General features: G+C 36.7%; 1 protein-coding gene across 1 annotated transcript in view; it reads left to right on the top strand.

The window, feature by feature from the left end:
* The first annotated feature begins 1,131 nt into the window (after positions 1-1,131).
* ETFBETA (electron transfer flavoprotein beta) overlaps positions 1,132-19,570 on the top strand; it is a 35,027-nt gene continuing 16,588 nt past the window's right edge. The window contains exons 1-3 of the mRNA XM_089980767.1: positions 1,132-1,289; positions 1,437-1,724; positions 7,733-7,813. Coding sequence (XP_089836893.1) covers positions 1,221-1,289; positions 1,437-1,724; positions 7,733-7,813 — 438 coding nt within the window. The 5' untranslated portion in view covers positions 1,132-1,220. The remainder of the gene's footprint in view (positions 1,290-1,436; positions 1,725-7,732; positions 7,814-19,570) is intronic.

Below are 19,570 nucleotides of genomic sequence, written 5' to 3'. Positions count from 1 at the left end.
AAGATCCAAACAAAATATAAAGAATGGATAGAAGAACACAAAACACAATTTGTCAGAGGCAGAGCCCCAAAAGCACATCAAATAGGAATTGGATTGAATAGAGGAAAACAAAGAGATTGTTCTTCTCCCACCATATCCAAATGATACTTGGATAAGCGAGCAACCTCCAAAGCCCAGCGATCCTTGGAGAAAACTCACATATTCTCATATTTGGGAAGAAAATTGCATATGTGCATATTTGGGAGAAAATTCACATATTTGGAGGAAATTCATTTGTGTGAAGAGTAAAAAGTTATTTTAAAGCCAAGAAATTGCGAATGCGGACATGAAGGGATTTTGAACATTGTGGGGCATTTAAGAAAGCATGCCATTTTTGTCGTATAGTACAGTAGGATCATTTTTAGTGAACCATTTGTCTCATGTAAATGAATAATTGGAAAACACATATTTCTTGTTGTTTCAAGATGTGTATCTTGTGTACCAAAAGATCAAATTCTATCACAAAAATTCACTGCTATATCAACAATTCACTCCTAAGAAATCATAAATCTATTGCCATCGCTAAGGTGTAACATGTGACCTTCTCATCGTGCTCTCAAAGTAAGCCAAGCCCAGTCAAAATGGGCCTAGTTTTGGCCAGGTTAATATCAATCTTGCATGGACAAGTCGGGCACAGTATAAGGGCACGTCAAACCAATCCAAGGCCTTCTTTAACCTCTCACAACAGCAATTGCATTTACAACATTTCTAGTCTGTTTGGAAATAGGTAACTAGAGAGGGAACTGTGAATTTTATGTCATTCAGACAGTTTATAAAAACGGGTTTTGCAAAGTGCTGGCCGGATTTATGATGGTGCTCCCAAACAGGTAGGCGAGAAGTACCAAATCCACAGAATTTGTGGATTCCCTAGTTCCTTGGCCAGCTACGGCTTCTAGTTTTAAAAAAGGGCTCAAGTAATGCTAGCCCCACGCTTTTCCCAGGAGATATCACTTTTCATATGAAAATACTTTTCTATGTAGGCTGACGAAGCCTTTTTCCATCGAGAAAAGGCACGTGTACGTTTGAGCTGCGTGCCCTTTCACACGTTGCCAAATCCACGAGGACCATACTGACTGTTGGATTCCAGAGTTCCATCCCCAAACTACCGTCTCTCAATCAGAGCCTGGCTAATCCCCTCTGCCAGGAACATCACCTACCCTGAAAGCGTTCCTTTGGAAGAGATGAAGCTTCTGGTGGCCGTTAAGAGAGTTGTGGATTACGCCGTTAAAATCAGAGTCAAACCAGACAAGGTATGCAATTGGTCCACCACCACCACCACCACCATCTTAATCATTGATCACCACCACGACCACCGGACACTACCATAATCATCTTCATCAACACCATCAATTTCACCATCACCACCATAACCATCACGCTTTGATTGGTCATGGCAGACTGGCGTGGAGACCACCAACGTGAAAATGTCCATGAACCCCTTCTGTGAGATCGCCCTCGAGGAGGCCCTTCGCATCAAGGAGTCCGGCAACGCCTCCGAGGTGGTGATCGTGAGCATCGGAGACAAGCAGTGCGTGGACACCCTTAGGACGGGCCTGGCCATGGGGGCGGACCGAGCAATCCACGTCTCCGTCGATAAGCAGCCGCTCTTTCCACTCTCGGTGGCGAAGCTTCTCAGGGCAGTCGTCAGTGTCGAGAACCCCGGGCTGCTTCTCCTTGGAAAACAGGTCCTCCTCCACTTCCCCTTTCTTATTGCGATGATTTGACGTTTCAATATGGTGGTTTCCAGATGCTTGTAATGTATCATATTTGATTTCTTCTTTTCGAATGGATTTGGAATCACAATACCAATGTTCATCAGGAGTTGTATTGAATTGGGAATGATTTTTTGGGTAGATTGGCATCTAAATTTTTCATATTTGGGATGTCTTGAACTTGGAGTTTAGCAGAACTGGGTATTGAGTTGGCATTGGTAAGCTGGGAATAATAGATAGTGAACTTTGCGTGCTACGTTTGGCCTAATCCCAATGAGTTCAAATCTTCTTGTATGGCATGCATTTCTAATGAGATGGTATCATCTGAGAATTACTTAACCATAACCACAAATTGTGTCAGATTATCTATGTCATACAGGTACGAGTGTGGGTACCGGGTATGACCAAGGTTGCCAGACTAGGAAGCAAAAGCGGGAAACTATATGTGAAACGTAAGCAAGAAGCGAGACATTTTAAAATGGATAGGAAGCTAGAAGTGAAGAATGATTTGAAAGCAAAACATATATAAAAAAGAAAGGGATATGAGAATCAAATGGGAAGCGAAATAAGAATAAAAAAAAATGACACTAAATTTCATGATTTTTTAGTGTAAGAATTAGTTTTTTCTCAAAATCTAGAAGTAATGATACCCATTTAGAGAAAGCACATTGAAAGTAAGTGGATCATGAGAGGATGCACATGAAAAACATGAAAAGCAGTACGAAAGAAGCATATATGAAGCATGAATGAAGTGTGAGGGAAACATAAAAGAAGCATGAGAGAAACAAGATTCCCATCAAGTTTTGGTAGCCAGGAGTATTGCACTTCTGAAGCGAGCTTAAGGAAAGCACACTTTCCATCTAAGAAGCATCTAGCAACTTTGGGTATAACTCACATATAGAAAAATGCACAACTATGCTATAATTTACAAAAAGCTTTACACATAAAGTTGTATACAGTGAATACCTTTAGTATTGTGAGTGTTAACTACGCATTCATTGGATCATTAAAATGAAAATGGACTGAGTGAAGTTTGAAGCTCAGTTGACCTATAGCTGAAGTACCCAAGCATCAGCGTGAGTATGACACAGGTACATGGTGCTGTCAGAAGTACCCATATTACATGGCTAATTATCTACGATGCATATATTTGTGAAGCGTGTCATTTAATTTTGTTTGTAATTTTGAAAAGTTGCTCTTTTTTCCAAGGTTGTAAGTAGCATATCGTTACCCGTATCGGTCGAGCCAATAGTAACACCGTATCGTATCGTAAATGTATTGTAAATTTTTAATAAAAAAGTTTAAAAAATTCAAAAAAATCAAGAAAAATCAGAAGAAATTAGTAAAAATTCTAAAAAAATCGTATCACATCAAATAATGATGAATTGCACAGAATACAACCATAAAATCACATATGAAGTATGTATGTCTCTATGAGCTCGATAAGACATCATCAAATATCAACTATCTCACAAAAATAATGCAAAATATTAATTATCTTGCAATTAAGAACATGCCACAAGACTCATACTTTCATACTATATAAACAAAAATATTATGACAATAGTTGCACTCGATTTTCAATCAGTTTCTACTTATTACTTGAGTGCCCCATTGCTATACCGGATCATCTGATGCCATCTTTGTTGGAGTGTGGAGCCTAATTTCTACCTTAATATAAATTTTTAATTTTTGTGGATTCAACTTCGCGGTAAGTTGGCGAGAGGTTGTAATGAGCAGCGCCCCCGAGGCAAATTTTTTTTGGAGTAGCTTTGTAATTTTACTCATAATAAAGATTTTTTACCTTAACCTATTTTCTTGAGTGGAAAAATGGTGGAAATGCATTTTTTTTTATATTAAGCCATTTCTTTGGGTGAAAAAATAGTGGAAATGCATTTCTAATGGCCTCTAGACAAATGGAGAAGTTAGCCCTCAAAAGGCATTTAAAATCCAAAATGAAAAAAATTGATTTTTGGCATTTTTAAAGTGCACCAAAGGTGTATCATATGTTACGTATCGTATGATACAACACGATATGGGGGTGTATCATACGATACACCCGATACGGATACGATATACACTCGTATCGTGATGCGAGTGTGTATCATATCGTAAACCCTAAAAGTAGCAATACGTATTGTACCGTAGCGTACGATACGGCACGATACAGACAACCTTGATATAAACTACAAAGGTGATGTCAGATCTAGATATAATAAAGTAAATCATACTCCCAACCAACTGCCTATATTACAATAGAGTCCTCAAGAAGCTCTCTCTGTCTGAGTGCTTTAATTTACAATTTGCCTCCATGAGAGTATCCAACCTTGCCTTGCTGATTAAGTTTGCTGTATATTTGTGCTCTGTCAACAGATATCCTCTCTTAGAATAGTCCACATCATGCAAAAAGAATCATTTCAGCTTCTCCACTTATTGCTTGTTGCCACATAACAACTTCAACATCAGTTTTAGGCTCAAGATACAAATGAATCAAGGCTAGAAAAACTTGGTGAGTAGTGGAGAAATATTCATATGAAACAAAGCGAGTTGGAGAATAGAAGGATGGGTATGTTAAAATGTATTGATATATATATATACATATATATTTAAACTGTTTTTTATTATAATTGGTTTTTCCCTTATAGGGGCATTTTAGTCCTTTTTGCAAATATGTAATAGGTACTGCCCATTAGGGGCAGTTTTGTCTTTGTATATTTTTTTAATTGTTTTTTTGTCTTTTCCCTCTTGTATGAGGGCATATTGGACAATGTCCAATATAGTCTTTGGGATCTCCCTAACGTCTATATTTATAGCTGTTGGGAGCACCCCAACGACTATATGGGTCCTTGTATAGCCTATATAAAGGACTTAAAATCTCTTGTTCTTTAATGCTTTTTCTTAAGCATTTAACACCTATGTCACATGGGTGCGGGTGCGGGTGCGGCGCAATTTCAAAAATTTTGGACACGGGGACTCGGCTATATATATATATATATATATATATATATATATATATATATATATATATATATATATATATATATATATATATATATATAAGCAATAACATAGCAACAGAAAAAAATTATTAGCAATTTCATTGTCATTTATCAGTACATGAATATATAAAAATATCAAGTTTTTCAGTAGAGAAAATATGACTTTCATATTAAAATATACATCTTACAGGAAGATGGCACATTCATGTTTCAGTTACCTTTGCTCTGGCTAAATCCTGGTTGTATTGTATTTATATTCCTTTAAATTGATAAATTGAAAGATATTTCAAGAATATAAAATTATGCATATACAACTACTAAGTATTGGTCCTGAACACTAAGAAGCAATTTCTAGTAGGCAGCTCACCCTTCGTTGGAGGAATCACGCTTCCCCTTAAAGATCACACATCCCCAATCAAATGGACTGCAGTTGCATAGACTGTGCAATGCAGTCTGTGACTGTGCACAGTCACAGACTGTGCAGTTGCAGTTGCACAGTCTGTGACTGTGCAATTGCATTGTAGTCTGGTTATATATATATATTTTTTTAAAAAAAGTTATATAAAAATTGATTTTTTTTGTTTTTCGTCTTAAAAATGGACATTTTTGGACTCGGTCAAAGTTGACCGAGTCCAAAATGTGGACGGACTCGGCCTCGACTCTTTGACCGAGTCCGACTCGGCGTTGACCGAGTCTGGGCCGAGTCCGAAGCCGCACCCGTGTCCGCACCCGTGTCGGGGCGTGTCGACTCGGGTGCGGCGCCTCCCTAGCCGAGTCCGTGTGACATAGTTTAACACTAATAAAAATCCTATTTTTATGTTCTTGTGATTGCCCTTAGTGGCTATTGTATGCACTTGTGCTCTTCTCTGTGTGCCATTGATTGGCTTTTTGTGTTTCCTCTTTGTGGACTTGTGGTTGTTCTTTTTGCTCTTTGTATGCCTTTAGAGGCTTTATTACTTTTGTTTGTTTGATTACATGGTATAGAGCCTTGGGCTCTTGAAGTGTGTTGATTCAAGTTTGTGTTCGTGATTAAAGAGCCTTGGTGATCTTAAAGTGAAGTTGCTTAGTAAACAAGATTGCTTGGAGGTGGATCATGTGATTAGGGATTCTCTTTCTTTGGAAAGCTTGCCGCCAACTCTCTTATCCATCTAGCTTCTTCTCTTTTCTCTTTCCCACTTATCCTCTTCTACTATCTTATATCTTCTCTATTTTTCTCTAAAAAGATGGGTGAAATAGAACCCATGACGGTGGTCACATTCAAACTCAATGATTCAAATTATCTAATGTGGGCCGTTGCCATGAAAAACCATCTTAAAGGTAAAAAGCTATGTCACATGGGTGCGGGTACGGGTGTGACACGGGTGCGGCGTAATTTCAAAATTTTTGGACACGGGGACTCAACTATATATATGTATATATATTTAAAAAAAAAATATATATATATATATAACAATAATAAGACTCGGTCAAAGTTATGCCCATTAGGGGACACGGCTATATATATATATATATAACAATAATAAGACTCGACTATATATATATATATACATTTAAAAAATATATATAAAAAAATTGATTTTTTTTAGTTTTTTGCCCTAAAAAATGGACAAAAAATAGACTCGGTCAAAGTTGACCGAGTCCAAAATGTGGACGGACTCAGTCCCGGTGCGTTGACCGTGTCCGAAGCCGCACCTGTGTCCGCACCCGTGTCGGGGCTTGTCGACGCAGGTGCGTCCACCCCCTAGCCGAGTCCGTGTGACATAGGTAAAAAGCTATCGTGGTATGTAAGTGGAACTACATATGAGCCACAACTCATACTTTCCAAAAAAGATGGTGACCAAATTAAAGCCCTTGATGGTGAAGAAAAAGAAAAAGCCCTAAAAGAATATCATATTAATGTGGAGGATTGGAAAGCAGATAACACTCAAATCCTATTTTGGTTCCTAAATATCATGGAACTTAAGATAGCCACCAACATTGTTAAATTTAAGAAAGCGATGCATGAGTCTTTTTAAAGCATATGTTCTTGCAAAAAGACTTGGCAAGACAATATTTCCTTCAAGAGAAGGTTCCAACAACAAAATAAGGTGATAAGAGTGTGAGAGATTACTTTAAGGGGGATACAATAGACGAACAAACAAAAGGCATGAATGACTTGGTGAGATACAACCATAAAAAAAGGGCATGATACACCAAGGGGGAGATTGAACTGCAAAAAATGTATACTGACATGCATTGGAGAGTTTAAGTAGTCATGACCTGCCGCCAGGCGTGTATTGTACTAGAAATGTATCATTAAGTTTCATTTTTCATTTTTCATTTTTTAATTAGTGTGACTTGGTTGGGATATTCTCTTGGAAACTGACAATGGTTATTGGGGAGATTTTTTTCTTTTGAGAAATAAAAGAAACCAAAGTCAAAGCTATTGAGTGGATAAAACTTATGTATCATCCTATTGCTTTGCTTCAAAAAGGTTCTTGGCCTTTAGACACTTAACCTAAAGTTCACTTTTTTATTGTTCTTTTTAATGTTTTCCTATGAACAAGAATCTATTTCAGCGCCTTGACAGTTGAATCACTGTACTAAGTAGTTGAAATAATTAATTGTCATTGTGGGGCTTCTTGGGATCTTGACTATCAAAAAGAAAAAGGGATGAAAAAATGGATCACTCATAAGCAACAATTCTACATGATTTTAGCCCGTGAGGCTTGCTCTTCTGGTTAGGGAGTGGGTTGTTGCATCCCAAGTTGAAGGATGCCACGAGTCTGATACCTGGAGTCTGCATTTCTCACTGCAAGGCTGAAGCTGGGTGTACTTCCTGGTCAACTGATTGTACCTTCTGGCGAACAGAAAAGCAGTTGTTTTATCCCTGACTATCTAAAAAAATTCCTACATGATTTTTACCATATACGCACCATCTAGATGTTTGTCTATGGTGCCATTTTTGACTGTTGTATAATCCATATTTTGGTTTTATTGCAGGCAATTGATGATGATTGCAATCAGACCGGACAGATGGTAGCTGGGCTGCTGGATTGGCCACAAGGAACCTTTGCATCAAAGGTGAAGTCATGTCAGATGGATGTTAATAAAAGAGTACTGCATATTGTTTATTTTATTTTAGTGTTCTTTATGTCTAAAGTTTCTCATTGAATTGTACATTGGAATAGCTCAGTTATTGTATTCGTGTGGCCATTTTGTTTTAACTAGTATGTTTTATTTGTGCCTAGTAGCATTTTGATATATTAGTTTCTGAAAAGTGTGAACCATTAGGCCCTTGTATCTCTTGTCTTGTTTTCATATGAACTTGATGGTAACAGGGGTCCTTGAAAAAGCTGGCCTCAATATACATTAAGAAAAAAGAAAGAAAAGAAAATAAGTTCATGCCTTCATGGCCTGATTATGGTACAAAATACGCCACCTGCTTCACAACGAGACACTGTAGCGATAAGCATGCAAAAGTGCTTAAGAATACTATGCATATCTGTAATCTTTGCTTTACACTTTTCCGCATGAATGTTGGCTGAACACATTTTTTTCTTTACGGTTATGACACTAGAGAATTTAGGAAAAGGCATCTCACACAATGTTTTCTGTTGTTTAATAGTAATTTATCATTTCTTTAAATAATTCAAAATCCTGATACCATAAGTTTAAAACTAAACTTCTTTGAGGGAGAAAACTGGTGAGAAAAAAAAAGATAATAAGGGGAAAAGAAAAGTAATAAAGGAAAATGAGAATATGACATTGACATCCTTTTTATTTTTTATGGCTGTGGACATTTCCTTTAAAGAGGAAATCATAAACTGGTTGAGCTTCTATTGGCTGTTACAGATTCTCGGCTCTTAGAAAATCATGATATCGATAAGTAAATCTCCTGGCAAATACATTGAAAGTATCATAGACAAGTATCAAAAGTATGGTCAAGGAGATTGCTTGTGGTTTGGTTGTATCATGTGAACAGCCAAATTAACTTCAATCAATGCACATCATGGAACTCACATGCAGGATTTTAATGTATTGGACTCTATAGCATGGTTAGGAGGATTAGAGAAAGAAGCATGAAAGAGAAGAGGAAGAATAGGAAAGAGACGTACTATTTTAGACAAGAACAAGACTGTAAAGGCCAACTATACTAAGATATGCCCCCCAAATTACAAATAACATTAGCTTCATTGATTTTCAGCTGTTTATCGGAGATGCTAGAGTGTGTACCAGTTTGCAGTCTGTTATCCAGCTTCAATTCAGCAAATGAGTGATATACTTCATTGCATTATGTAATCAATCCTATTGATGTCTATGTCCTGAAAATAGTTAAGGTGCTCAAGAAAACTTGCCTCTTAACAAGTTTTTCACTTCTTTATTTGACTTGATGCAATAACAGTAATCTTCATCCAAAAGAGAAATGTTGTTGCCTTGAATCACCAGGATTGATGAATACTGAGTACTCAAGTGGACTTCAATCAAATCTATATGATTTAGAGGCTTGCTAGGAATGTACTGGATTCTGTGCATTTTATTAGTCTACATTCAATTGTATTAGGCCTTTGGTGATGTTATTATTTGGCTCAAAATTATACCCATTTTGAACCAAGGTCTTTGGCAAAATGACCCTTTCTTTGCATAGATTTTTGAGAACGCATTTTGGAGGGAAAAGCCCAATTTATGAAAAGTGTTTAGTCCCACATTTATCATCTTTGAAAAGTATATTGAGTTTAAAATTTGTAGAGTTGCCTTAGAGGGCAAGGTCCTCAAGGGGCTGGTCAATTAAACTTTAAACTTTGGGCATTGGACTTGAATTTGGCTTTGGCTTTGGATTTGAATTCAGATTCGGATCCGGCTCGGTTCAGGCTGGTTTAGTTTGGTCCTGGTTTGGCTTTGACCAAACTTTTTCACTTAGTTTAGACAAATTTGTACCTCATAAAACCACTTAATAAGTTTTTATTTCCTTAAATGTTTTGATGGTTGACCAAGGCAATGAAACGTCATTAGCGACCTTATTGGGGGGGTGACACCTAGCGTTAACGGCTAGCCTCAATGTATCGAAGAATGTTGGGACGTTAGTGGGTGCAGGCAGCCCGTTGTAGGTGGCCGTTTGAGCCATAATGGGTGCATGTTGGCCGTTAAGTGCATGCTACCAGTTTGGTCCATAATGTGCCTTTATGGACCATGCATATTGGGGTCTGTATAAACTCCAGCTGCCTCAAGTCAGTTCATAAGCTAATTTCAATTTCTCAAGCTCTCTCTGTTTTTTGTGTGAGGTTGTTCTGGGTAGCTGTGTCGTGGTGACTAGCCTACTCAGTGCTAGGAGTAGCTTGTATTTCACTGGAGGTGTAAACTTGATTGTCTCCCAAAAGCAAGGTTGTGTTCAACCTTACTGCACCCAAGTTCAACCCTGGTGGGGCAACTGTCGCTTTTAAGAAAGTGTCATTGTTGCACGCCTCCAAGTTTTGGTCCCACTGATTACTGCATAAAAGTTTCAAAATTTTCAATAATTTAAAAGCTACAATCTAGCTCCATGACATCAACTGTGAAGTCTGGGAACCAGGAGATTCCTAACTCTCCCAACTCGATGGGACTAATTTCAAGCGCTGGAATAATAAAATAATGATCTTCCTTACCATTGCCAAGGTGGTGTACGTGGAAACTGAACCCTGTCCTCTAGAATGAGAAGAAACCATTACTGAGAACAGGAAGCGTTGCAAATGGAAGGAAGTGCTACGTGTGTACTTTAAATAGGGGTATTTTAGTCTTTCAAGTTATATCAGGATATGTTTGTACATGTTGTATATGTTCAAGAGTATTTTTGTACATCTAAAATATATTAATATAAAAAGAGAACTTTAATCATTGTGGGATGTCCTCTCGTTCTTGGCTGCCATTCTATTGCATCTAGTACTCCAGGTTGCACGAGTTTCAAGGCTTCTTCTTAGAAAGATGACTATGTGTGCTGAGGGCACATTCTAAATGCCCTGTCCGACCCGTTGTTTGATCTCTACTTTGAAGTAGACTCTGTACAAAACCTCTGGGAAGCTCTTCAGAATAAATACAACACAGAAGACACAGGAAACCGTAAGCTCCTTCTTAGCAAATATATGGATTTCAAGCTTTTTGAATACAAAACACTTCTGCTTCAAATTAATGAAATGCAATTGCTGGCTCACCAACTTAAGGTAGAAGACATGAACCTTGATGAGTCCTTCCAAGTGGCTGCAATAATTGAAAAATTACCCAATTCAATAAAAGACTACCATAGCATGTTAAAACATGAAATGAAGATTTCACTTTAGAGCAACTTTTTTCTCATCTTTGAATTAGAGAAGAATCTCGTCATAGAGATAAAAAAGTGGAAGTTAAAAAAGTTAGCTCCAAAGTGAATATGATGGATTGCAAGCAATGTTCAAGCCGAGATTGAAGTCTAAAAACAAGAAACCCAATATTTTAGGAAATCCAAACGTGAGATTATTTCATGCTATGTATGTGGCAAACCTGAGCACTATGAGAGAGAGTACCGTCACTGCAAAAGAGAAAACACCAAGGCAAAAGCTCTTAAAGAGAACCTAGTGGTTGTAGTAAGCTCTATTTTTATGGTTTAAATGGACAAAGGGTGGTATCTGGATTCAGGGTCTACAATTCACAAGGCAGAAGCTCCCGAAGAGAACCTAATAGTTGTAGTAAGCTCTATTTTTATGGTTTAAATGGACAAAGGGTGGTATGTGGATTCATAATCTACAATTCACACTTGTAATGACCAAAGTATGTTTAAAACATACGATGTCGTGGGGGAAGACAATCGAGTCTATATGGGAGACTTATCCTACAAGGGTTGAAGGAAAAAGGACTGTGAAACTCCAATTCACATAAAAAAAATGTCTTACTCTCATGAATGTGTATCATGTATCCATCATGACTAAGAACCTCGTATCAACTTTCCTACTAACAACACATAGCTTTATGCTTGTGTTTGAATTCGACAATTTAATATTATCGAAGAACCATATGTTTATTAGAAAAGACTTTATTTCTGATTGTAAGAAAATAGAACCCCAAACAGAACTTCAAAAAGAAGCTCACAAAAGATCTTTCTCAATGAACACAAAGGTTCATTCAACACACTCACACGAACCGAAATACTCAAAAGAGTGCACACACAAGAGAGAAAAATTTATCTCATTAAGATGGCATTGGGCTTATAAATTATAATCAAACAAGTAAAAGCCCATATTTATAGGGCTGAAAAGAAGCTAGAGAGGGGGAGTCATTGGGCTCCCAACAACTCTAATTAGAGTCGGCTGATATTTTGAGAGGGGGAGTCATTTGTCTAAGAGAAAATGGAACCGGGGAGCAACAAAGGGTTTGGTAAAGAAATCGGCTAGCTGATATTCTGACGAGACATATGGGAGATCAATAGTGCCGCTAGAAATTCCTCTCGTACATAGTGACAATCCCTCTTTATATGCTTCGCTCGTTTGTGGAATGTCCGATTGCTAGCAATGTAAATAGAGCATTTGTTGTCGCAACATAGTTGTGATGGTGCTGTAGCCATAACCCCCATGTCTTGAATTAGTCGTCCTAACCATACTATTTTCATAGCGGTTGTAGCCATGACTTTGTACTCAGCTTCAGTTGATGAAAGAGAAACCTTTTGTTGCTTCTTGCACCGCCAAGAAATCAAAGATTTTCTTAAAAACACACAAAGACCAGTAGTTGAGTGTCGATCATTGGGATCACCCTCCCAATCTGTATCAGTATAAGCAATTCGTTATAACGAAGAAGTAGACAAAAAAAGTCATCTACAAATGGAGGTTTTAAGATATCTAATAATTCGTAGTAGTGCTTCCATATGCACAGTAGTGGAAGCATGCTGGAATTGACTTGCGGTGTGGACAACATGTGCGATGTCATGTCGTGTGATGGAAAGGTAAGACAATGCCTCAACAAGCTGTCTGTAGGGTGTTGGATTCTCAAGCGGTTCTCCATCATCAATCTTCATTTTGGTATTTACGACTTCAGGAGTGTCAACATGTTTTTCATCTGTGATTCCGGATCTGTCAATAATATCAATAGCAAATTTTGATTGAGTTAGTAAATAACCTCTAGGGGAATATGCCACTTCGATTCCAAGAATTTTTTTTAAGAAACCCAAGTCACTTATTTCAAAGTTAGTTTTTAGAAATTCTTTAATGTTGACAACTCTTTGTTTATCTCTTCCTGTGATGATTGTCGTTTACGTAAAGTAGAAGAATAATAATACCTGCATTAGATTTCTTAATAAGCAAAGTTGTGTCACTAAGACAAAATTGAAAACTAAAAGTCAACATAACTTGACTAAATTTGTCATACCAAGCCTTTGGGGCTTGTTTAAGTCCATACAAGGCTTATGTAAACAAATAACTTTTCCTTGAGGAATCTTAATACCAAGAAGTGGTTCCATATAAACCTCTTCAGCTAGACTACCATTAAGGAACACATTCTTGACATCCATCTGAAAGATATGCCATTTCTTTATAGAGGCAAGAGCAATTAAAGTTCTTACAGTGGTCATTCGAGCGACTGGTGCAAAAGTTTCCTCAGAGTCTATTCCATATTCTTGAGAATAGCCTTTAGCGACTAGCCGAACTTTAAAACGTTCAAGAGTGCCATCACTCTTGGTTTTGACTTTGTATATACCCAACAACATCCTATAGGTTTCTTTCCTGGTGGGATATCTTGAATAGTCCACGTATTTGCCTTTTCTAAGGCACTTAACTCTGCTGACATAACTTTAACCCATTCAGAATGTTATTTTGCAATATCATCATTAGAAGGTTCTATGTAGAAATGTAATAGGGAATATATGCTTGGTACTTTGTCGAAAAAGACTCATAAGATACAAAATTTTCAGGTACTTTTGATACCCTAGATGATCTTGTTTCTATATGATCTTGTGTTTTAGTATATTTTTCTAGAGCACAAGGTTGCTCTAGGTTACCCCGTCTGAAGTATTAAATGCATTCTGGATGAGATGATTCAGTACTTATTACATTTTGTTCTTTTTGATCAATATCTTCCTCATTAATCTCTGGAACTAAGTCCGGTAAGAAAGAATATTCATCAATTTCAGTAGAGTTTTTAATTTCAAAAAAACTTTCATTTTCTAAGAAGGATACGTTTCGTGACACATATATTTTTCTGGTTTTAAGATCAAGGCATCTATAACCTTTTTGATTGCTTGCATAACCAAGAAACACACATGGAATAACACGAGGTGAAAATTTGTCATTTTTGTTGAAGAAAACAAAACATTTACAACCAAATACCCTTAACCTTGAATAATCTGGGATTTGTTTGAAGAGTTTTTCAACAGGAGAAATATTGCTTAACAAAGATGATGGCATTCTATTAATGAGATATACCACATTTAGAGTGTCTTCGGCCCAATTTTTTTTTGGTACTAGATGAGTAACGAGTAGGGTTCTTGTTGTTTCTATAATATGCCTATGTTTTCTTTTTGTCATACCATTTTGTTGTGGGGTATATGGGCATGATCTTTGATGTGAAATACCATGTAAATTTAAGTAATCATTAAATTATTTAGACAAAAACTCTCCTCCTGAATCAGTACAAAAAATAGATATATCATTATTAAATTGATTCTTAACCAGTTTATGAAATATTTGAAAATAAAAAATACTTCGGATTTATGTTTGAGAAAATAAATCCAAGTATGCCTTGTAAAATCATCTACAAAAATGACATAATATGAAAACCCCTTCGGATATAACAAGAGCAAGACCCTATACATCCGAATGCACTAACTCAAAAGGCCGAGAGGAAACAAATTTTTTTTTCTTGAAAGGGTAATCTCTTCATTTTTTTCAGAATACATTTTTCACATTTAAATGTTTCAGAATTACAAAAGTTTTTCATATTTGAAAAAAAATGAATTTTGGACATGCTAGGATGACCAAGTCTCCTGTGCCATAGATTCAAGTTCATTTTCTGAACATTACAACAAAGCGTATTATTGAGAGTTTTCAAAAACTCCATGTAGTATAAGCCTCATTCTCTATGGCCTTCCCCAATCAGCTTTCCTGACTGGTGATCCTGCACTCGACAACCACGAGAGGAGAATGAAACGTTATATCCATGGTCAGATAGTTGAGAAATAGACAAGAGATTGAGATTTAATTTGGGAATATATCTAATTTGTGGAATATGAAATCCTTTTAGGTTTTGAGAAACTTTTTCAAAATTTTCTATTGCTTCGATTTCTAGTGATGTTCCATCGACAGTAAAAACATTAGATCCATTTGAGTTATGACATTCAGATAATATTTCAATATTTGGAGTCATGTGAAAAGAAACAACTGAGTTTTTCCTAGATCAGAGGTGCTCATAGAAGAAACTGTTGCTCCCTTAGATGAAGATGCTTCCTTGAGTAGTGGTCCGAGTGCTTCCACCAATTGTGCAAGAGACATGCTCCCAATAAAAGTTTCGCTTGATTTTTGAGGTGGTCTGACGGCGGCAACCTTTTTCTCATAGGGTCTCTTTAATTTTGGACAGTGAGTTTTCATATATCCAGGTTCACGGCAATAATAGCAAATGATTTTCCTTCTCTCAAAATCATTCCCTTGTTTTTCATCATTTCCTCTTCCATAGTTGGGAAATTTGTAAGTCCTGACAAAGTTTTTAGGTTTCGAGACGGCTAGAACTAAGTCGTCATTGCTCTTGGAAATTCTACTTTTTAATCTATTTTCTTTCATACTCAACTCCTCTATTGTATCTTCTATTGACAACATTTTTCCACGATGGAGAAGAATATACTTAGTGGATTCAAATTTCGATCTTAATCCACTAATAAAATGAAAAAAATGCTCCGCATTGATTCGGTTTTGGCGAAGTTCAATATCTTGTGGACAATGCCACTTTGGTTCAAGAAGAGCTAACTCTTCCCATATTTCCGACAAGCCATTATAGTACTTTTTAATGCTCTTGTCTCCTTGAACCATATTCCGAACTTTAATTTGTAAATTGCACACATGTACAATATTCTTAAGAGAATACATTCTCTTAAGGTAATCCCACGCATCATTAGCATGCTCGAATTTTGCAAGACTCGAGTATTTATTTATGTCAACACTTGTGATAAGCCAAGACATAATCTTGGCATGACCCATTTTCCATTCATTCCACTTTTCTTCATAAGTGGAGATGACCTTAATCCTTTCTACTTCCGTGAGAGGTATTTCTTTCTCTCCTTCATCCTTGGTTGGATTAGTGTAGGTTCCATATCGGTCTCGTCTACTAATCCCCATAATCCCTTTCCCCGTATAAGATGCTTCATGATTGAAGCCTATGTGACATAATTGGAATCGTTGAGTTTGATGGACTTAACGGTGATATTATCATTATCATCAATTTCACAATTTTTGGAAAAGAAGAGATAAAACGAAGTTGAATAAGGAAAGAACAAGAAGAAAAATAAATAAGAGGATACTCTACCACAAACGGTGAATATAAGTATTCCTCTAAGCTCTTAAGTCTTTACACGATCACAACTTCAAAGGAACTTTACTTTCTTTAAAAAAAAACTTGGGTGGCACGCTTCCCAATGCACCGAAGGAACTTAGCTTGATCGCTTCAACCGTTAGCTTTGATACTATGTAAGAAAATAGAACTCCAAACATAACTTCAAAAAGAAGCTCACAAAAGATCTTTCTCAATGAACACAAAGGTTCATTCACCACACTCACAAGAATCGAAATACTCAAAAGAGTGCACACACCAAGAGAGAAAAATTTATCTCATTAAGATGGGATAAACCCACCAAAAATTATAATCAAACAAGAAGTAGAAGCCCATATTTATAGGGCTGAAAAGAAGCTAGAGAGGGGGAGTCATTGGGCTCCCAACAACTCTAATTAGAGCCGATGGGAGTCCAACGGCTCCTATTGTTGCTTTATGCTTTATTGATTGAAAAGTCAATAAAGGCATTAAGCCTACTTGAATGTCCATAAAAAAAGTTGCTTTATTCTTTATTGACTGAAAATTTAATAAAGGCATTGAGCCTATTTGAATGTCCAAAAAATAGAAAGTTATTCTAACTAAACTAAGAAACTAAATTAAAAAAAATAAGATTACATATGATGGAGATATCTCGCATATGAGATTAACAATGGGATTACAATTTTTAACACTGATGGCCTATTCAAATTGAATGTGATCAATAAGAATGCCTTTGTTTCTGCTTACTTGCTTGCTCTCTTGAAGTATGGCATGCTAGACTTGTTCATGTGTATTTTGGTTCTATTAAAAAAATGTTAAATTATGATTAATTCTTGTTTGCAAGCATGATCATTATAATAAATGTGATGCGTGTATTCAAGCAATTTTTTTTAAAAAACCTTTTTATGGAGTGGAAAAAAGTTCTAAAATTCATGAATTTATAGTGATGTTTGTGATTTGAAAAACACTCCAACTCGTGGGGGTAATCTGTATTTCATAACTTTCATTGATGACTTTTCAAAATTTGTTTATGTTTATCTTATGAAAAGAAAAGATGAGTCCTTAAAAAAATTCAAGATTTTTAAGGCTAAAGTTGAGATTTTTCACAATTGAAAAAATATTTGTCTTGTGATTTTATCAAATTTAGGAAGAACATGGCATACACAAACAAAACTTTGCACCTTACACTCCTGAGCATAATGGTGTTGCAGAACAAAAAAGTAAAACTTTATTTGATATGGTAAATGCAATGCTTATTAGTTTTGGCCGTGATTTTAATTTATGGGGAGGAGCTTTACTTAGTGTATGTTATATATTATAGATCGTGTACCTTACTCGAAATTAGATGTTACTCTTTATGAATTATGGAAAAATAGAAAACCAAATTTAAGTAAATTTAAGGTTGAGGTTGTATTGCTTATGTTAGATTGAATTTACCTAAACAAACTAAGTCTTTCTGTAATTTGGTCTCATGGTTACTCTCTATTTAAGAAGAGATTAACCCTAATATGAAAACACAATTTCTATTCTTCTTCTTCTTCTCTCTCTCTCTCTCTTGTTTACTTGAAAACCCTTGCCGCCGACTTCAACATGGTATCAAAGCGGGTTGCAGATCTGGGCGTGTGATCCGATCAAGTTCCTCCTCGAATAGGCCACAACTACCTAGTTGCTCAACTCATCTGTAGCAACTAGGTTTTGTAATGAAATATGCGGAAAAGAAATGTATGTCCTACAATGAACATTCACACATAGAAATCAAAGAACAAGTCCAAAAGAGGACATACACAAAAGCCAATAATGGCTAGAAAGCATAAAATCTTATAAAGGCACTAAGAGGCTTGAAGAAGCCACACATTACAAAGGGGGAGACCCCACTTATTTATAGGCAAGAGAAGAGTGAGGGAGAGTTAGAGAAAAGAGAGAGAGAGGGACCATTGGGAGTCCCAACAAGGAGTCGTTGGGCTCCCCAATGGCTGTGCATTTAATGCACAAAAAGTACACAAAAAAGAAAAAAAGAAAAAAGAAAAAATAGAAAAGGAAAAAGAAGAAAAGAGAAAAAGTCTATAATGCCCCTATTGGGCGAGTTTACAGAACTACCCCTTATCGGGTAGTGTGTGATATATATATATATATATTGATTACATATATTTTAACACCCTCTCTCAAGCTTTACGGGGATACAACCGAAAGCTTGTTGAGAATAAACATGAAACGAGGAGCAACAAGGGATTTGGTGAAGAAGTCCGCCAACTGGTGCTCGGATGTGACGTAGGGCAGCGCTATGGTTCCTTTTAGGTATTCATCTTGAACATAGTGGCAATCCATCTCTATATGTTTAGTACGCTCATGGAAGGTGTGATTGCTTGCAATATAGATAACACTCTTGTTATCGCAACACATCTTCGAAGGAATTGAGATGACGATGCTCATATCACAGAGGAGACTTCTAGGCCACACAAGCTCCATGGTTGTAGTGGCCATTGCACGATACTCCGCTTCTGTTGAGGATAATGACACTTTGTGTTGCTTCTTGCATATCCAAGAAATCATAGAGTCACCTAAGAAAACACAAAAACCAGTGGTTGAGACTCTATCATTGGGATTTCCTCCCCAATCAACATCCGTATAAGCAATTAAATCAAGAGATGATGAAGAGGAAAGAAAAACTCCCTTAGTTATGGTGTTTTTAATATATCTGACAATCCTTAAGACTGCACTCATGTGCACAGTTGTAGGTGCATGTTGAAACTGACTGACGGAGTGAACTGCATGAGCTATGTCTGGCCGAGTGATGGATAAGTATGTCAGAGACCCAACGAGTTGACGGTTGGGAGTAGGATTCTCGAGAAGTGTCCTATCTTCCAGCCTTAGCTTTGCATTGATAACCTCAGGGGTTTCTGTCTTCTTATCATCCGAAATTCCAGACTTGGAACAAATGTCAGCGACAAGTTTCATCTGAGAGAGTATACCCTCGGGGAGAATATGCAACTTCAATACCTAGAAAATATCTTAAGAAACCAAGGTCAGACATGTCAAAATTTTCTTTTAAAATTTTCTTAATATTATGGATTCCTTGCTCATCACTTCCAGTGATGATCATATCATCAACATATAGTAGTAGAATAACTACAGAGGACCCTGCACTTTTCACAAACAACGCAGTGTCAGTATAACATGAACGAAAATTTAAGCTAGTCATTACATTGCTAAATCTGTTATGCCAAGCCTTTGGAGCTTGTTTTAACCCATATAGTGCCTTTTTCAGTTTAAGAATTTTATTTTCACCAATAGATACTCCTGATGGAGGATCCATATAGACCTCTTCACTTAGTT

The sequence above is a fragment of the Nuphar pumila genome, chromosome 11 (genome assembly GCF_984573655.1).
Source record: "Nuphar pumila chromosome 11, dmNupPumi1.hap1.1, whole genome shotgun sequence".
NCBI lineage: Eukaryota > Viridiplantae > Streptophyta > Magnoliopsida > Nymphaeales > Nymphaeaceae > Nuphar > Nuphar pumila.
The sequence above is the reverse complement of the archived record's forward strand: the minus strand, read 5'-3'. Positions and strand labels throughout refer to the sequence as shown.